The sequence below is a fragment of the Camelus bactrianus genome, chromosome 19, assembly GCF_048773025.1.
Source record: "Camelus bactrianus isolate YW-2024 breed Bactrian camel chromosome 19, ASM4877302v1, whole genome shotgun sequence".
In the NCBI taxonomy this organism is placed as follows: domain Eukaryota; kingdom Metazoa; phylum Chordata; class Mammalia; order Artiodactyla; family Camelidae; genus Camelus; species Camelus bactrianus.
In genome coordinates, this window is record NC_133557.1 from 22,948,306 (window position 1) to 22,968,764 (window position 20,459).

A 20,459-nucleotide genomic window follows, 5' to 3' on the forward strand; every position below is an offset into this window, starting at 1 on the left:
GCAAAGAATTCAGTGCAAACTTACTCAGAAGTCAGTATTGCCTAGTGGCTCAGAGAGTGAGTTCTGGAGTCAGAATGACTGGTGCCATTACTTGCAGAATGACCTTAGGCAAGTGGTTTAACCTCTTTGAGACTCGATTTTTCTCTGTGTAAAACAAGAATGTAAACTATTATGAGGAATTTACACAAAGCACTAACTCATTATTAGCTCTCATTAGCTGATGGATTGTAGGTTACCCAAGGGCAGGAGGTGGTCTCTCTTGTTCATCTGGAGTAACAGAACATGTAACTAACAGGGGCTTAAAGAATAAGGATATTTAGTTATCTCACACAAAAATTCAGAAAGAGGGTGGTGTGAGAGTTGATGCAGCGGCTCAACTGTGTTATTAAGGACCCAGGTTTTGTTTTCCCCTCGCCCCCGCCTTCTACAATATATTGGCTCTTTGTCTCAAGCTTGTTGCCTCCTAGTCACAAAATGGCTGCCACCACTCCCAGCGTCAGTCTCTCTAAAACCATATTCAAAGGCAGAAAGAAGGAGATGGCTGAGGTGGCCAAAAATAATTCTCCTTTTATGCTTTTTTCCACCCACTGACAAGTTCCATACCATGGGTCACATGGCTGCTCCTATACCCATCACTGCCAAAGGAAATATGATTCGCCCCAGAGGGCTAGGCCAAGTACTGCCCTTACAAAATTGAAGTTTATTTAACAAGGAAGAAGTGAAGATTAAAGTTGGGTAGGCAACCAACAGTGTCTGACACACTGTTCCCATAGTGCCCAGCACAATGCCAGGTACAGAGTTACTGCTCAATAAATAGTTGTTGAATGAATAAATATATCCTCTTATATGAGGGGATATTAAGAAATTTATGAATAAGACACACCTTTGACTCTAGGAGTATCCAATCCTATTGGTGGGGATGTGAGGAAGATACATAAGAAATAAAATTGGCAAAGAGTTCTCTTACAGCCCCTCTTTCTGACTCCAAGCTTTTCATGAGGAGACCCCCTGAGATGATTCAGTTTCAAGTCAGCTAAACTGATATTTGTATATACCTTTTTAAAAGAAATGGCTAGTATGTAAGCAGTGTTCAGTCCTCTGGGCAATCCCCTACGCCAAACAGCAGAGGTCATGAGCTGGTTATCTGCAGAATTTTGTTGTGTGGGTCATTACAGTTTTTGTTTGTTTTTTAGTTTGAATCAATCTTTAAATGTCAGAGGAGTTTACATGAAAATCTGGATTTCTGGCTTCTCTTGAAAAATTAGAGGAGCTGATTAACACTGGCCCACCTTCCTATGTAACATGGTAATTACAGCTGGCACAGAGTAGTGGCTGGTCTTAAATCACAGCTGCCCCTATTAGGCAGGATATGCTCTCTACTTTGCTACAGTCTCCACTTCTCCCTAATGTTCTTCATTCAAGTCACTTTTCTCATTTATGTTACTTGCCTGGCCTTGATATAAATTTAAGTCCATGCTTTTTGTATACAAAGGCCAGGGAAGTTCAAAGAAATTGTCTTGCCATTCTGTTTTCCCAGGCTCTGCATAGTGCCCAATTTAGAATTTTTATTTTCTGGATGAAAAGACTATAAATTATTTGAAAGCATCTGGGCTTCATTCCTTAGAATTTCCCACCATCATAAACAGAGAGATTATCTAGAAATAAAGCCAATAGAAGGTAATGTAGATCCCTGAGACTGAGATTCTGAATCCTGACAACATCATCAGAGCTTCTGGATCCAGCCATGCCTGAAGGCAGTGCCTTTGGATTTTCCACTTCTGTGAGCTAAAGCCAGATTGAGTTGTGATTTTGTCATTTGTGTCACAAAGAGCTAAACTGATACGATTTTCTCTCCACTAACCAGAAGTTTACCATCTCCTTATAATGTACTTATCAGAAACTATGAAAAAAGAGTACTAAAACTTGGAATAATCTATAGAGAAGGAGCCCTGCATTAAGACTTCAAGTATAACCACCTCATTTTACAGATGGGAAAACTAAAATGCTCATCAAGAGGAACAGCATCTTAATGGTCAACCAGAGAGTGGGCAGCTGAGTACTGGACCCAGGTCATAAACATCTTCTGCTCAGGCCCGCTGGGCAGACTTCCCACTGAGAGGTGTTGAGAATTTTCCTCAAGGCTGAATGAGGTCAAGTCAGCCTAATTCATCCATCTAAATATAAATGAATCCCCCTTTAAGCTGGGCTGGCAAGAGACATGTTCATCTGAAGTCAGATTTTTTTTTTCCTTGCACTCCATAATCCCAGCTATCACTTATTTCTAATCCCACTGAGTGTTATAGTCAGATTTCCCGGCACTTCTGGGCACTGAGCAAGACTAATTAACCCCCTCTCCCTCTGCCCATGGACCCTTGGGAAGGAATAACTGTTTTATGAGGGTGGTTATGGGGTTACCCAAAGGCTCAAGGGAAATAATTGACATCTGAGCAGACATCACTCAGGACAACTGCTCTATGTTGTGGCCTTGCCCAGATAAAATTCCAGCAGCCTCAGGGATTTTTGCAGCAGCTTGGACTCCAGTCTTCTTGCCTGTTTCTCTTTTGTCCCAATAATAATAATAAAACTCAATAATAATAATCATAATCATGTTAACTGGGGTTAATGATAGACTCTACCTCCCAGGGTTGCTGGGGAGACTAATGAGATAATGCATGTGACAAGCTTAGCAGCGTATGTAACACTAGCAAGTACACACTAATATAACATTAGTAACAATACTAACAACCACAGTAATAGCAGCTTACATTGATTAAGCACTTACTGTATACCAAGCACTGTACTGAATACTTTGCATGTGTCTGACACCATTTAGAATTCTTTCTAGCTTTCTCATCCTTGGTCTCAATATTCTAACATAAAGAAGACCTATTAGCTGCTGGATGATCCTTGAGTGATCAGATGTTTGAGTCTAGTGCCTGTTCTATGCTAGCCTGATACCTTTATCAAGCCCTTGGTTTCCTGGCTCAGGTTCCTGGTATGTGGGTGAGTGGGTTCCTTGGTTTTCTGTCCAATCCAAATATTCATCCATTCATCTTTTCATCTTTTGCTCATCAATCCAACCACTCATTCATCCATCCACATATTCAGTTACCAAACTATCTATACACCCATTTATCTACCCACTCACCCATCAGTCCATGCACTCACTCACTCATCCATCTTTCTTTCCATTCATTCACATATTCTACCCATCATCCATCTTTCCACCCACTCATTCACCCACCTACCATTTATCCATCCATCTACCTATCCAATCATCTGTCTTTCCACCCACCTGTCTATCTGTCCATTCATTTATTCATCCAACCATATACCCAATCACTTACCCACTTACTCACTCATCTATCGATCGGTCTACTGACCCATACATCTATCTACCTCCTTATTCATCCCTTCACCCACTCATGCAGCCTAAATATTCATGCATCTACCCACCACTCACCCAGCCACCCAGCCACAATCTACCCACTTACTCAGCCATCCCCACCCATCTACCACCTAACATTTGTAGTGTTTACTTCATATAACACTCCATGCTAAGCCCTGGTATGGTCTCTTGAGCCCCCTGCCTGGGAGGAAAGGTGGACTCCACACGAGGGTCCCCCACAGAGGGAGATAGGTAAACCTGTATGTGGTCCACTGAGCCCCTTCATGGCCTGGACTTGGCCAAAGCCATTGACTCCCAGGGTCTGTGGCCAAACAGTGATTAAATACAGGATGAGGATGGACTGAGACATGGGCTTCCAGCAGAGCAATTAGAGGTAAACTAATATCTGTTCCCCACAGAGGAGCCTGAGGACTCCAAGATGCGAGAGAAAAGGAACAAGTCAGCAATAGGAGGAAAGCAAAGCCACAGAGATCATGAGCTAATTAACCTATTCTCCTAAGATAGTATTTCATTAAAATCCAGCCCTCCTGCCCTTTAAGGACTGATGTCTCTCCTACCTCGCCTCCATTGCCCTTTTCCACTCTGTCCTGATCTCATCTGCCTCCTCTCTGATCTCCCTTCCCCAATTTTAAACTTCCTTGAACCCGACCTCCCCACCTGCAACCAGGATTGACCTTTAAAGGCACAAGTCTGATCATGTCACTCCCCGGCTTATAATCCTTTATGACTCCTCATTATCTAGGATAAAGGATAAACTCTCCCAAGATGAGAAAAAAGCCATTCATTCACTTATTAGCACATATTTCCTGAGAACCTACTAGGTGCTGAGCTTAGGATGCATGCTGGGAATGCAGCAGTGTTGAAACCAACCTGCCCTCCTGGAGCTCACGTTTAAACAGGAGACATAAACACAGACCTTTAAAAATAATCTAATATTAATATTCACTGTGAAGGAAATAAGTAAAAGTGTGAGAGTAAGAACAGTGGGGAAAAGGGAAGAGGGTATAGCTCAAGTGGTAGAGTGCATGCCTAGCATGCACAAGGTCCTGGGTTCAATCCCTGATACCTCCTCTAAAAACAAATAAATAAACCTAATTACCTCCCCCCCCTAAAAAACCAAAAAAGAATAGTGGGGAAAATAATGAAGTGACTTCAGCTGAAGAACTCCCTGAGAGAGTGATGATGCAGATGAGTCTTAGAGTGATCACCAAACCATAAAGGTAGAAGGGAGAGCAGAAGCAAAGGTCCTGGGGCAGGACGGAAGGTTGAAGGAGATGGAAGATGGCAGGTATGGCCAGGGTGGAGTGTGTGAGAGCAAGAGTGGGCTGAGAAGGAGTAGGAGAGAAAAACAAAGGAGGAGAGAAAAACCATGTAGGCGAGGGTTGTCTGCAGGTGTTTGGATTTCATGGCAAGAGCACTGATGGCTTTTAAGCAAGGGAGTATCTGATCTGATATTTACTTTCAGGATGTAAAAGGCTGTTTTCGAGGCTCTGGAGGCTCAGTTTCTGCTATGCTCAGAGCCTCTGAACTTAAGCACAATACCTAACAGGCACCCTCCCTCATGCCTTTTAGTAGTCACTCTATTTCTCCCCATCCCTCTGCCCCTTAACTCCTAGAAATCACTAACCTACTTTCTAACATTATTGATTTGCCTGTTCTGGACTTTTCACATAAACGGAATCATACAATATGTAGCTTTTTGTGACTGGCTTTTTTTGCCTAGTATATGTTTTCAGGATTCATCTATATTGTACCATATACCAGTACTTCATTCTTTTTGGTTGACAAATAGTATTCCATTGGGTGAATATACCATGTTGTGTTTATCTACTCATCAGTTAGTTGATAGACACTTGGGTTGTTTCCTCTTTGGGGCCATTTAATATCGACTCTTTGAGTGGTTGTATTAATTCTGATCTGGAACCTACCTTTCTGTGTTAGGAGTATTCAAATATCCTTTTGTAGATGGACCATGGAAGTAAATGACAAATGTATTCCTTAATGTCTTTACCTGGCAAAATAAAACTCTACAGTCTTTCTGTTGACTTTTATGGTATGGGAGTCTGAAAGGTCAAAGTCCTGGAGTTACAGACCTCTGATATAAAGTCAATGGCTCAGGGAAGCCAAGTGTTGTCCTTCTGGCCTTGCATGTGGCTCAGACCATGACTGGTAAACAGGAGAGCATAATGTAGCACTTCTCAAGCTGAGATACAGTGCCCCTCCAGGGGCATGTACTGGTCTCCTGGAGAGAAAGACTACATCTCCCAGCCTCCTGTGCAGTAAGGAGTGTCATATAATTAAATTGTGACCAGTAGGAGAGAAGCAGTAGATTTTTTTCTTCTTTGCTCCTCTCTTCTTACTGCTGGCTGGAATGTGGACAAAATGGCTGGAGCTCAAGCAGCCATACTGGACCCTGAGGTGGAAAGCACTGGCTACAGATGCTGGAGGGACCAAAAGGAAGAGGTCTGCTGACTGTGGAGGTGCCACACCACCTCTGGTCTCATGTATCTGCATGAGAGAGAAAGAAATGGCTGCTGTGTTGAATGTAAACATTTTAATGTGTAAAATGTTGCTGTGTTACGCTCACAGTCAAATCCAATCCCACCAAATATGCTTCCATGGCCCCCCCACAGATGAGGAAACTGATGTGAGGGACATTTGCCTCAGGACATTATTTTCACTCAAAGATTTGAGAGAGAAAAAAACAATTTACACTTTGCAATTTTTCCTAAAGCTAATTCATTTCTCCTCTTCTTTTTTATATTAGAACACATGCATACATTTGCATGGACAGAGAACATTCAGTGGATTTTTAAGAGACTTTCTCTGCTTGCCTTACTTTGGGTTGTGAGCCTCGTCCCCAGGGTCCTCGATGGGCATCCAGTCCCTCCTCTGCCATCAGGAGGATTGTTGATAGAAAGATTCTGAACACGGTCTCAGGAGGCAGAGAGACTTGCATTTGAGCCCTGTGACTACTACTTATTAACCACGTGTTCCTGGACCAGCCACTTCACTCTCTGACCCTCAGTTTCTTCCTCTGTAAAAATGGAGATAACAATGTATGACTTGGAGGGTGGCTGGAGGACTGACTTGGTTCTGTCTATGAAAGGCCCTGTCCCAGAGCCAGGCACACAGTAGGTGCTCTGTGGTCCCTTCCTAGGTACTAACCTCACCATTCTGGACACAGCCGACTCAATCCGAATCACACTCGGAGGCAGTTCCACAAACAAGGATGATTTAATATATTTCAGCACATTTCCACTCAACAATTTATGAAAATAGAACTCTTTATTAAAATAGCAAGGCGGAACAATCACTGCTACTCACAAAACACTGTCTTTAAAAAAAACAAACCAATAAACATCCAAATCAATGGCACTGGGCAAGACAGTTCAACTCTCAGAGCCTGTTTCTCCATCTGGAGAATGGGCAGGTAGGAAGTCACCAGCTCATTGTGGGCGGGACCCACTGATGGGAGGAGATGACCCTGGATGGCCCTTGCACCACGTGTAATGCACACCCAAGAGGTGGGCAGCATACTCCTCTTCCTGTCCCTTCCACCCCGTGATTGTCAAGGATAAAGTCTCAGGGTGGTGCTGGCGCGGCTTTAACACGACTGAAACACTTGTTTCATTTTGTATCAGAGAAGAGACAGATCTCAGGCTCTGAGCCTTGGTGACTCCTCATGGAGGACCCCTCCCCAGCAGATTTATTTTTCACAGTCACCTTCTATTTTTGGCAGCAAGTGATACATGTTGTCAGTTACCGGCAGTGGAAAAAGTTCCCTTTTTAAACATATTTAAGTTGAAAAAGAGTCTGTTTAAAGGAAAATGTCTGATAAACAACAATACAAAATACAGCAAAAAATAATAATCATGACAATGGTAAAGAAACACTGCATTAGATCAACCTATGAGGGCTTCTAATGTATGTTCTGCAATTTTGTGATTCTAAAGCAGGTATGAAGAAATACAATGGTGTCTGGGTACCTTCCTCTAAGTAACCAGATCCAAGGGGCTAACCCACTCATCTCTCCCTCTTTCTCCATAACTTATAGTTTTTAAAAGGGGAAAAAAGAAAAGAAAATTAATAAAGATTAAAACAAGGGTGGGTTTAAAGCTTCATCTCCCAAACTATACTTCAATATCTCCAGTACGAACTGGAGCTGCCTGGTGGGAGAATCGTCTCGTCTCTTCCTTACGATTGTGGCTCCAAGGAAGTGCCACCTTTAAAAAGAACAGGCCCTTTTCTGAACATCAGTGAGACTGTAGTCTCAGTGACAAAGCAGCCCTGATTTGGGAGGGGAAGTCAGAGGGCTTTTCCCCAGCACATCAGGGTAGCAGCCACGCACAAGAGATCTTCCTGGAGCTATTTCTGCTGGCCTCCTTCCTTCCCTTCCAAGCCAGGATGAGGCAGCTGAGGGTTGCCATGGAAACCGGCTCCATCCTCCCACAGGAAGCTGCCAGCCCTGATTTCCTGCAGAGTTAAGAAGCAGGCAGCAGCGGGGGTCACCCAGGCGTGAAGATGGGTTTCCCTGGGGATATCCTGCCTCCTGCCAATCATAGCATCTGTCTGGGAATCCTGAGGCCACCTGGAGGCTGAAGGCCAGGGAAACCCCCAAGCCCCCGTGCTACTCCAAGAAGAGACAAGACCCTGGAACATTCAGAGATCTCAGGTCCTCTCTCCTCCCTCCAGCCAAAGCTACAGGGTCCCGGCTATGTGTGTGTATGTGTGTCTACGTCTCATGGGATGCATCCACTTATAGGTGCCTCTGGCTCTGTCGGCTCCCTGACACCAAGCAGAACGGCCCCTCCACCACCTCCTTGAGCCCATGGAGCACAGAGCTGCCCATCTAGCATTTGCAACTGACAGTAAGTCTGTTTGCAGAATTCTAACAGTTTACAAGCTGTGTGACCCTGGGCAAGTCACTTCACCTCTCTGAGCCCATTTCCTCATCTATAAATCCTCTCTTCACAGAGGTGATATGACAAAGTAGAAATACTGTGTCTACTGTTCCTGTCACAGGCATTTAGAGTGTCCTCAATGAACAGGACCTAATATTAGTAATACTTAGCATCATATAAAGGTTTCCAGGTAATTTTTCTTTTGATCTGTTTTTTTCCCCCGTAAAACAGATGCAAGTTTTCATCATTGATCTTTTTGATCAAGGTGGGAGTACACTTAGGATAGGATCCATTGGTCTGAGGATCAATTAGCAGGTTCCCACCACCTCCTACAATATCACCTCTAACAGTGGGAACAGGGTTCTCAAACATGAGTGCTTTTGGGGGAACAGGAGGTACCATGAATGGAGAAGCAGATCAAGTAAAGGTCCCGGTGAACCAGAGCGCACTGCCCCAGATGAGGGAGGCAGCTGCTACTCAGCTCTGGTCCATGGTTGTCCTTGGGAATATGCCCAGTGTGGACAGATCTTTCCAGTTTTCAAGAGAAGCTGGACATTTTGAATCAACTTTCCCAAAGGTGATAAGATAATAGTGACGTAATTTTTGTAAGTGTAGGCCACACAGAACAGGTCTGCAGTCTGCAGGGTGTCCACAGCTGAAGCGTCTGGGCTAGAGTGTAGGAAGCCAATACGTCCTCTTTCTGTTTTGGTTTGACCAGTCCCAGGAGCCCTGGCTGCTTCCTTTCACGGGGGCCATCCCATCTGGACTGTGTCTTGCTAATTCCCTGCTGGAGTCCCAGCACTGGGAAAATCCATCCCCTCTGAAACCCGAAACTCTAGTGCAGAGAAGTCGGCTGCTCAGAGCCCAGCATCTGGCGGGCGCTCCCGCCCTGCACTGTGGGTGCACCAGCCTCTGGACACCCTCCCGTGTCTTCTCAAGGATCAGTGTGAATAGAGAGAAGCAGGAAGTGTCTAGCGAATGGGGCACCTAGGAAAGCAGAACCTAAGGGATTCCTTGGCTTTAGGCAGTTTAATAAGAATTTTGGGACAGAGTTTATTTCAACAGACACACTGCTAGGCCCTGAATGGCCTTTTCCTGGCCAGCATCTGCTTTGACTGGTTAAGCCCTGAACCACACCATTGTCAGGGGCTTGGACGGCGGCCCCTCAGGGGCTGAGGGCAGAGCAGTGAGGTCTCGTTTTGCCCTGTCTGCCCTCACTTTAGCAGATATCCTAAAGGTGAGAGGAGCAAGGGGGCGCTGGCAGCAGAAAGAGCCTCATTTTGAAACTAAACCTTTGCAGCAGATAATCTGTAGAGCTCTGGGTGTCTTTGTCCCCCTTCTGTCAGCTTCCCTTCTTTCCCCTCCCCCAGACACAGCCTTCCAGGAAAACAAAACAAAACAACAGGGAAGGAGTAATGGTGGCACTGTTGGGTGTTCAAAGCTCTGCACCCAGGCCCAACGCAGGCACAGAAAGTTGGGCGATGGGCGGTGGGCTGGGTGGAGGCGCGCACCCGCGGAGCCCCGTCTGCCCCGGAGCTCACGGCCGGGTGCGGTAACGGATGGGCACGTCGTGTTCTGGCTGCATCAGCCCAAAGCCGTACCTGCTGAGGTCAAACTCAGGGATCTCCACATCTGGACTGATCAGCTCCAGGTCAAAGTGCAGCAGCACGAGGAACACGAATCTGCAGGGAGACAGCGTTCAAGGTGTGACTTGGGAGGGTTGGGGGGGGGGTGGTCATCCAGACTCAGGCAGGAAGGCGATGGCTTCCTCCTGAGTCTGAGCCCAGCTCTCACTTCGGGAAAGGTGGGAGAAGGAAGGTGAGAGAGCAGAGCACGAGTGCTTCCTGCTCACCAAAGTCCATGAGTTCCTGGTCCTGGCAGATGGGCTGGGGGCAGAAGCGTCCTATGTCAGTTCCATGCCAAAGCATTTCAGAGCCAGTGCGTGACTCCAGCTTTCTCTGCTGCCTGGCAGCTGTGTGGGCCTCACGTTGAGATGATGAACCGGGAAGATGGAAAGAGCCCAGCCCCTGAGTCCCTGCTCGGAGGGGAGGAGCCCCCCCAAACCTACAGCCGACCTGTGTGGGAACCAAGCTTTTGTTGGACAAGCCAGTGAGACTTGGGGGTTGTCTGCTGCAGCAGCAGAGCCTTGCTTCTCCTGATTAACAAGGACAGTGACCCTTCCTGATTCTTCCACCATACTCATCCCACCCCTTCTCTGCCTTAGGGCTGACGCTAAACCGTAGCTGCCTTTGTGAGATCAGAAACAGGCACCCCTCCCTCAAGACATCTTACTGTGGGAAAACTGTTAGAATAGACCAACTCTGCAAGAACAGGCAGGCACTCTTTGCTGCCATCTTCCGGAAAGCTGTCCTAACAAGCACACAAACCGGCGGATGATGTAATCGGCGTGCCCGTAAAGGTGGTGGCGGCCCCAGCTGATGTTACCTGGTTCCTGCCCACCTGCGATCTTACCACCACCTGTGCTAGTAAAGGTCAGACTGGGTCCTCTACTGCTCTGGGTCCTACCCACCTCACCGCGACCCAGGTGCCCAATGCGGGACAGAGCACACGGCAGGGGTTCTTTAATTTTACTGAACAAGTGGAAAAGAGGGAAGACGAGGGAAGAAACATCAGCGCCCTGGGAAGGAGAGCTGGGGGCAGACCTGGGCTCCGTCTCTTAAGGGCGTGTGACCCTTGTGAGGTCTCTTTCCCCCTCGGGGCCTTGGTTTCCCTGTCTGGTCAAAGAGGGTCAAAGAGGTGAGATGTGTCCCTTCCAGCTTTGAAGCAGCAGGACGGTAGAGGATGAGTTTACACGAGGAGGGGTGGTTCTGTACCCACACCTGGATTTGGATCCTGGTACCTACCTCCACTTACCAGGTGCCTGACCTTGACAAATGATTTGACCTCTAGCATCAGTGACAAACTGACCACCTCGAAGGTTACCATAATGATTAAGTGAGACAAAAATAACAGCAAACTGGGGGGAGGGCATAGCTCAGTGGTAGAGTGCATGCCCAGCATGCATGGAGTCCTGGGTTCTATCCCCAGTACCTCCATTAAAAAAATAAACCTAATTAGCTCTTCCCTGACCAAAAAAACCCAAAAAGAACAACAAATTAACTAATTCATTGACCACTTTATGCCAGACCCTGTGCTAAGCATTTCATATCCATCATCTCTTTTTAATCCCTCCGAAAACTTCATGGAGTAGGAAATGCAGTCGATTCTGCTACCATAGTTGCTTTGAACACATGAATTCATTCCAGTGGCATTGATCTCCTAGGGTACGAACGAAGCATAATGCAAATTGCACATTTCCTTACGTGTCATTTCATCTGCCAGAAACACTAGGAGAATAACAAACCACACTCGGATGAACCCAGCTGAGCAGGAATTCATAAAACGCACACACCTAAACTCTATCCACCAGCAACCTCAGCTCACGGGGTGGGTGGTGAGCCTCGCCATTCCCCGCAGGCATCTGATCTCAGACACCCCTCCTTCCACACTTCACTGCAGCTCACAGCTCCATCCAACACCCGCTTCCACGGCAAACTTCAGGTCGTTTTCACAGTAAAGCGCAATATTTATTGTACATAACACTGAGGTGTTTCTATTTATTCCATTTAACACGTGTGAGCCTGTACCACCATATCTTCCTAGGTGCGTATCTTTTTGTGTGTCACTGATGACGTTTTTGAGTGTTGGGCCCCACCCCCATCTCCTGCACAATCCTGTGCTTTTCGTTGTGTGATTTCCTGTGGTGCAGTGATTTTTAGGAATGCCGGTGAGACATTAGAGCAGAACCGGCTGTCTTATGATCTCCATTTGACTGCTGAGAAAACTGAGGCCAAACGGTTAGTGTAATGTGTCCATTCACCAGCATAATGCCCGCACATTAATAATAGTGGTATTCGTCATTACAATGATAACTAACTTTTATTAAGTACCTATTGTGAACCAGGCAGTGGGGTAAGTACCCAGAAAGGTCCAATTCATGTGTTCCAACACCCCTAGGATGTCGTCTGATCAGTACCCCTACTTTACAGTGGAGGAAACAGAGGCACAGAGGTTACCCAGCTGGACAGAAGGACAGGGTGATGTCATAATATCTGGTTCAATCTGTCTGTGATCAGGGGACCAAGGCTCGTGGGCCCAGGGAGGAGAATTTACGAGGCACTCGGCTCCCCTTCCGGGTACTCACTGTTTGATGCTGCTGGTGGCGTAAGCCCTGCCCAAGCACTGGTTGTGCCCCGCTCCCCACGGCATGCTGTAGTTCTTCAGTCGCTTCCCATCCTTGTAAAAGTCTTTCTTCTCTGATCCATCAGGGTTCAGGAATCGGTTGTACTTAAATACCTGAGACAGGAAGGAAGTCCCTTTCTGACGCCACCCCCAAAATCAAAACATGCCTGCACGAGGGGGCGGTATAGCTCAGTGATAGAGCACGTGCTTAGCATGCATGAGGTCCTTGGTTCAAAACACGCCTGCACAAAGAAAAATGAGCAAGGATGTTCATCACACTCGCATTTATAAGAGAGGAAAACAGGAAAGAAGGTGAAGTGCAGTTGATAGGGGACTGGTTAAAAATTACGGCAGCTGTTTACAAGGCTGAGCTTGGTCTGAGCATGCTGACACAGAAGGAACATTTAAGACTGGTTGTTGAGTGAAAAAAGCAAGTTTTGGAATAGCACGTATTGTGTGATCCTGTGCACACACCTGCCTATTTGTATGTGTGTGAGTGTGTTGTGGGTATGTCTGTAAAAGCATGATATTATCTGAGGGACACACTTCCACCCACTGTTAGGGAACCCGTGGAACTGGAGAGGAAGGGGAACGAAGACAAATCTCCACTTTTAAATATATATGTCTACGTATTTCTATAAATATATATTACTCTGCAATTTAAAATAAAATTATTTTTTTAAAAAAGAGAATGCCAGTTTCCTTTGGTTGCAGTGTAGAGTGGTGATGTGAAGACTATCTGAGCACAGGGCTTGTTGTACAGAGGAGGTGAGGTGCTGAATGAAAGATGGGGGGAAGGATGGTAAATGGACAAGTGGATGGACAGATGGAAGAGTGAGTGGATGGATGGATGGAGGGAGGGAGGGAGGGATGAATGTGTGGCTGGGTGAATGGATAGATGGCTGGGTGGGTGGATGGATGGATGCACAGCACAGAGCCTGGCACGCAGGGAGCACTTACATCTGTTGTGAAAGTTTGCACCATGTTGAAGTCCAGAGAGAGGGAAAAGTGTTGAGAAGCTGACATTAGAACATTGTGAAATCAGGAAGAATTGCTCAGCTGTCCCTTGCAAAGCACTCAGTGTATGCCTCGTGCTATTTTGACGTCTTACATGATCACATTTCATCCTCCTGACAACCCAGCAAGGTAGGTGCTCTTATAACGACCACTTCACAGGTGAGGAAACAGAGGCACAGAGAGGTGAAGAAATCTGGGCAAGGTCACACAGCAAAGAGCAGAAGTGGGCTGCCACTCAGATCCAGCACTGACTTTGCCCCCATGATCTCTGGTATGCCTTTTACCTCTGGGTCTGTGTAGATTTCTGGGTCCTTCTGGGGACTCAGGAAGGGGAAGAGGAGGAGGCGGTCACCACGTCGCAGGGAGAATTCCCGCCCATCTGCCATGCGCAAGGCCAGGTCCACCACGACCTCGCGGGTGATGAAGGGTGCAGCGGTGAGCCTGAGGCTCTCACTCAGCACGCTGTCTGCACGGGGCAGGGACAGGGGAGAGTCAGCCACTGGAATGCCACCTCCAGGCCTCACTTTACAGAGGCAGGTAGGGAGGCTCGGAGAGGGTGTATGAATTGTCCACCACCACAAAGCAAGGCCAAAGCAGGCCAAGTGATGAGATGTGACTGCCATGCTCTTCAGAGACCTTGGATGTGAGGGTTTGGATCTCACCCTAAAAGAAGCTGTGAGGGATGGTGGGAGCCAGGGAGATGTCAGGGAAGGCTAGGGAGAGAGCAGGGCCAAGAATATTGGCTGTGTCTGCCTGCCCAGCATACATTCCCCTTCTGGAAACAGTTCCCTGGTTTTCTTCTGGGGACCACCCCCTCTCCCACTCTAAGGGGTTAAGCTGTTGATTCCACACTCAACACCTTGGATTGGGCTGTGACTGGCTGATGACAGCATCCCAACCGTCTGAACCCCATGATGGGTTCAAGATAGGTAATGACCCCAAAAGAGCCAATTGGACACAGTCCTGGGACTCTGGGTAGGGACACTGCAGAGAAGCACACCTTCACAGGCCAGGAACAAGTCAGCCCAGAGCCAACCCAGTGGAAAACGGGGCTGAGGATGGAGAGAGACTGAGATCTGATGGTCTTGTTAAACTGCTTAGATCCACCTGTGCCTGAAGCCAGTCCCTCTGGACTTTCTAGTTACCTGCCCCCAAACAAAGTCCCTTTTCTGCTTCAGCCTGTTTAAGTTAGGCTTTCTGCCACTTGCAACCAAAAATCTCCCACTGAAACCATGAGCCTTGGATAGTGGAGACCAGGGCATGGAGATGTCAGGTCTATGAAGGCAGGAGGACTCTAGGTCAGACTGATGGAACTTGGACGACGGGAGCCCATGTTGGGGGGCGGGGCTTGGGGGCCCACGATGACCCAGTCTTTGGGAACGTCTCAGAGGGTGTGTCTCACCAAGCACAGGCGTGCTGTCCAAAACCTTCTGTGGGAGGGCAGTCATCTGTGACACGGACGGCTCCGCTCGAGAGAGGACAGGCTCGAGCTCCGCACGGACGGCAGCCAGGGCCTCGGGATTCTTGAGGAGGAAGAGCAGGAGCCAGAAGGCAGCAGGCCCCATGTTCCCCTGCAGTGAGGAGGAGCCCCCAGCACACCATCAGGAGGGCGAAGCTGGGGTGAGAGCTGACGGGTCTGTGCCATGGACACAGGCCTGGGCTCCCAGCCCTGCTTGACCCATGACTCTTCAGCCTCAGGACGCAGCCCAAACACGCTTTGTGGCTTTGGCGTAGCCCAATGCCTACCTCAAGGCCATTCTTGGCATCCCTGACCTTGAGCAAAATCATTGATCTGAGGTCACACAGGTCATCTCCAAAGCTAATCAGTGTAAATGCTGGTAATATGAACAAAGTTTCTCAATTAAGGCTACTGTTAACGTCTGAGGGTGAGTCCTTGGTTCCAATTCCCCACCCTTTCCCCTATCCGTGCATGTTACCATGTGACTCCACACCTCCTCCCATTAAAGGGGCAGAGTGTATTTCCCCAGCCCCTTGGAGTTGGGCTCAGCCATGTGATGTGCTTTGGCCAATAGAATGAGGCAGAATTGACTGACCAGCAGTTCTAAGTCTAGGTCTTAAGAGAGCTTTTGTGTGTCCACTTGCCCAGCAGCCGGCTGGTCCCAAGAGGAGGATGAGAAGCACAAGGAGCAGAGCTGAGCTGTCCAGCTCGGCCCGGTCTAGACCAGCTGATTCCCAGCAGAGCCTCTGACAGGTGAGTTAAAGAAATGCTCATCGGGGTACGCCACTGAGTTTTTGTGGTTGTTCGTTACGCAACAATAGCAAATGGATACAACATGTGAATGTTGGCTTTCAAATATCTGAGTGTTGTGTACATATATAGCAAAGCAGCAAGGATCAGTGATGCCTGTGATGTAAAACGTCCCAGTTGTTAAGTAATCAGAAAAATGGATAAAATTTCTTGCTCTAAGACTTCAACCTTGGCTGAGTATTTTAAGACTGTTATTCAGCATGTGGCTAAAATGTGTGTGGGGTGTCCTTAAGTGAACTCTAGACATAGGTGGAATACCAATTCACCTCCATTTGGAGGAAGATTTTTGTCTACCGTAAATGACTATCCTAGCCAATCTTAATAATGGAACATTAAGTAGTCATTAAATGTCATGTTTATCCAGAAATTCTATTGCAGACATAACTGCACGTGGACCAAAGGGCATTTGCACAAGGATATTTACGGCAGTGCTGATGTAGCAGCAAAAGACTGGAAGCAACCTCAATGCCTATCAATAGGAGATCAGTAGATAAATGATGATCTGTCCACAGGATAATGACATTGGACGCTGTTAAAAAGGAGCTGACTCTGATAGGGGACTGTAGCCAAGACAGGGGCTTCACTGTGCTGCTATTTGTGTCTATGTTTAAAGAGGGATATATATGAAGAAACACAGACCATCTCTAGAAGGAAACTCGAGAACCTGGCAGCTGAGGTTGCCTCTGGGACAGAAGCTGAGAGGGGGAGAGGCGGTAAATAAATGCACTAAAGCATCAGTGGTGGTGAAACAGATTTTCTTTCTTTCTTTAGCTGCCATGAATTCAGCACCAAGGAGGTGCCAGGTTCCCTCGTCCAATCCTCCCATCAAGCAAGCACCGTTAGCACACCTTTTACTGAAAAGGAAAACTAAGCAGTCCCTAGTCCCTCCCCACTGCCCAGCAGGTAGTGAGGGCTCAGTGGTATTTGTCCAGTAAACACCTGTGTCTCTTTGGGCTGGGGGCCTCCGAGGCAGCCTGGGAGGTGGGCTGGCAGAGCCCTGAACCAGGATCAGAACCAGGCAGAGCTGGGTTCACCTGCCCACTTCCTGTGCCTCTGGACAAGCCACTCCCCCTTCTGGGTCTCAGAACCTCCCTTTTGGTAAAATGAGGATAAAAACATGGCCACACCTGGGGCGGCCTCAGGGAATACAAGCGAGCCCCAGAGGCTGAGCACAGAGCAGGTGCTCAAAGCTGGTCCCCTCCTTCCACCAGCCCTCTCCCGGGGGTTTCAGAACAGATGGGGGCCTTGGACTCTTGCTGAGATTTCCTCCAGCACCTCAGGGCTGCCTGAGACAAAGCAAGGTCACTTGCTGTCCATCACTTAAATAGCCAGGGGCATGTAGGTGATAAATAATTCAGCTTTGGGCTAACTCCATGCCAAGGCCATTTCATCTTGCCTGGATGGTCAGATGGGGGCCACCACTCACTAACCGGAAAGCAGGAGTGGAGCAAGAGGCTGCTCAGTTAACTCTGCTTCCAGGGAGAAGCTGTGGCAAGTTAGGGAGGTGACAAAGACTGCCTTCCACCCATCTGCACAGATGTGAGTGTGCATGTCTGTGTGTGTGCATGACCACACAACCATAAGAGATCTTTAATCCACTACCCTGGAAGATGTGTTCTCCCGTGAGGCCCTGCCTCAGTTTACCCAGGATGACATTTCCGGTCTAATCTTATTCCCTCCCGCCGCAAAGTCCACCAGCCAGCAGCGCCTGTGTTCTACTTTTCTGTGAATGGCAGTAGGTGACCTCCAGGGGGCGCTCACTGTGATCAGACTCCGTGCTCAGCGACTCTCGTGCGCCACCTTGTGGACCTCGCACCACACTGTCAGTCAATAGGAATTGGGGACACCTGCACAATCTTCCGCCTTTGGGTAACAGCACACATTTTCCTTTGGGAAAACTACCTCTACTTCACTATAAGTCCGTGTGGATCGTCTGGGACTGAACCACCCTCTCCAGACCTCAGGTGTGGCCATGGGACCCAGCCTGGGTCACTCAGTCAGTGATGGACTTAGAGGGAACAAGTTACCTGGGCTGGGCCAGTGGGTATCAGACTTGGGGCTTGTGCTAGAATTTACAGGACAGAGGCGCCCTCCTCCACGGGGACTGCCAAATTGCCAGGAGCCGCGGGTGGCCCTCACTGCCACCATCTGGAAAAGCCCACCTGAGGCTCGAGGAATGGAGAGCTGAGGGGTGGGACATTACAGATTACATTTCTTGTCATTGTTTATGATTAAATTTTTTTCTAAGGGAATTAAAAATACCCTTAGTGCAAAGTGGAATCCTGGAAGAGAAAAGGGACATTAGTGGAAAAACTGGGGAAATCTGAATAAAGTACAAACTTAATTAATAGTAATGTACCAATGCTGGTTTCTTAGTTTCCCCAAATGTACTGTAAGAGGTTAACACTGGGGCAAGCTGGGTGAAGGGTATTTGGAAACTGTATTATCTCTGCAACTCTTTTGTAATCTAAAATTATCTCAAAATAAAACCACTGAAGGGGAAAACCCAGTTCTCTGTACAGCTATTATTCTTACTGCCTCCTCTTTTCAGATGGTGAAACTGAAGCCCAGAGAAGTGAAGTGACTCGTTCAAGGTCACAGGACTGGTCGGCAGTGGAGCTGGGATTCCACCCAAGTCTGTCTGACTTGGAACACTGCTTCTGCTCTCCACCCCTAGGTCACAGTGCCACCATGATCACTATTCCAGCTGACCATCTGCAGACCTGGCGCCCCTGCAGCTCCCACAGTCCCCACCCCCCACCACTCAGGACCACCGAGGAGTTCCTGGGGCCATGGCTGCGGAGGCCAAGCCAGATGTGGGGAAGGAACAGAAGAAGGAGACTTGACGGATGGGGCCGTGGGAGCTGACTGTGTCCACAGTTCACGGTGTCAATCCCAGCATCACTGTGGTCAGCAGAGCCACCCGCTGCCTGACAGCTCAGAGCTGGGAGGGCAGCCAGGACCATGATGAGCCTTCCACGGCAGCCTCAGGGAGCTCTCCTCCCTCGCTAAGTATTTGTCTAGTATGTTTTCTGAGCTCTGGTTATCTACTGAACACAGTTACAGGATTTTACGTGCATCATTTCCTTTCATCCTCACCACAGCGTCACCGAAGCCCTGCTGTCTCTTTCACAGATGGGTAAACTGAAGCACTGAGAAGTTAAGGGACTGACTTGCTAGGAAGTGGCAAAGTCAGGATTCAAGTTTAAGCAGGTTGGTCACACAGCCAGTCCCCTAAACCACTGGGCTACACAGCCTCTTGGCCCTGCTCTCAAGACTGCAGATCTTGGGGTCTCCCTTCTGCCTGAAATCTGGGCGCTGCCAACAACTCAGTCTCAGAGGATTAACAGTAATGCACCAATGCTGATTTCTTAGTTTCCCCAAATGCACTGTGGCTCTGTAAGAGGTTAACACTCTTACAGAGGACATCCTGTCCCCAATTCCCATCCAGTTCTCCTGGCCCCAGACTTTCTGCCACTCAAGCCCTCAGGCCAGCATCCAGTTCTGCTGACAGAGGTCACTTCCATAAGGGATTCTGGGGACAGTTTGGAGCTCCAAGTCATGGCCCATAAATATGTTATTAGACACTAATGGGGCCCCAAATGCTGATTAAACCCAGCCCCCAGCCCTTGTCAGCCTCTGCCTGTAAGGACAGTTAAAGGCTCTGGAGAGAAAACTAAAAATAAGTTCTAAGTCGATGGGAGAGGAATTACCCAGAAATGTTGGCCTATGCAACTGTCACTGCCGAGGTGGGGCCGAGAGAAGGAGGGGGCTCAGGGGCCAGGGCCAGGGTAGAAGCCAGGCCTGGGAATGCAGCATCCTCAGCCCTGCTTTCTCTTATTCCAGTATGTGGTCCATTACCAATGCCACCGGCACTGTCTTCCCTTCCTTTCCAGAATCTAACCACTTCCTCCTCATCTCCATGACCACCACCTGGTCCTGCCACCATTGTCTCTTCGCTAGTGTCCCTGCTTCTGCCCTTGCTCCTCAGATCCTGTCTCTCCTGTGCTCAGAACCTTGCCAGGGCTCTCACCTCACCCAGAAAAAGAACCCAAGTCCTTACTAGGGCCCACGAGACCCTCCATGATCTCTTCCCTCAGTCCCACTACCCATCCTCACTGTGCTTGGCCACACTCAACTCCTTGCTGTTGCCCAAACACCTGATGTGATCCAACCCCAGGGCCTTTGCACCTGCGGTTTCCTCTACCTGGAATACTCTACCCTCACATCTTCCCAAAGTCTCTGTATCTAGTTCTTTCTTATTATCCAGGGCTCAGCTCAGACATCTCCTCCTCAGAGAGGCCTCCCTGGTCACCCTGGCCAGGATAGACCCCCCCAGGACCTATCTAGTTATGACCCTGTTTTAGATCCTGCATATCAGCATCTAAAATCACCCTGTATGTGTTTCCTTGATGTCCGCCCCACCCCCATCCCTTGCTAAAACATAACCAACACAAAACAGGGTCTTTAAGGTCCAGAGTAAGTACTCAATGGAACTTTTAAATGAGTCTTCAAAATAACTGGTCTGCACACTTCAGTAATGCTAAGGTCATGAAAAACCATGAAAGGCACCGAAACTGTTCCATATTTAAGAAAACTGAAAAGGCAGAATGACTAA

General features: G+C 48.0%; 2 protein-coding genes across 3 annotated transcripts in view; both read right to left on the minus strand.

The window, feature by feature from the left end:
• KCNB1 (potassium voltage-gated channel subfamily B member 1) overlaps positions 1-6,495 on the minus strand; it is a 103,794-nt gene extending 97,299 nt beyond the window's left edge. The window contains exon 1 of the mRNA XM_074347417.1: positions 6,249-6,495. The gene's annotated coding sequence lies outside the window, so the exon portion shown is untranslated. The remainder of the gene's footprint in view (positions 1-6,248) is intronic.
• A 132-nt stretch (positions 6,496-6,627) lies between these two features.
• The window catches only part of PTGIS (prostaglandin I2 synthase), a 34,950-nt gene continuing 21,118 nt past the window's right edge, over positions 6,628-20,459 (minus strand). For both annotated transcript variants that reach the window (XM_074347419.1, XM_074347420.1), the window contains 4 exons: positions 14,975-15,143; positions 13,857-14,038; positions 12,518-12,669; positions 6,628-9,995 (listed from right to left, as the gene is read on the minus strand). In XM_074347419.1, coding sequence (XP_074203520.1) covers positions 9,851-9,995; positions 12,518-12,669; positions 13,857-14,038; positions 14,975-15,143 — 648 coding nt within the window. In that variant the 3' untranslated portion in view covers positions 6,628-9,850. The remainder of the gene's footprint in view (positions 9,996-12,517; positions 12,670-13,856; positions 14,039-14,974; positions 15,144-20,459) is intronic.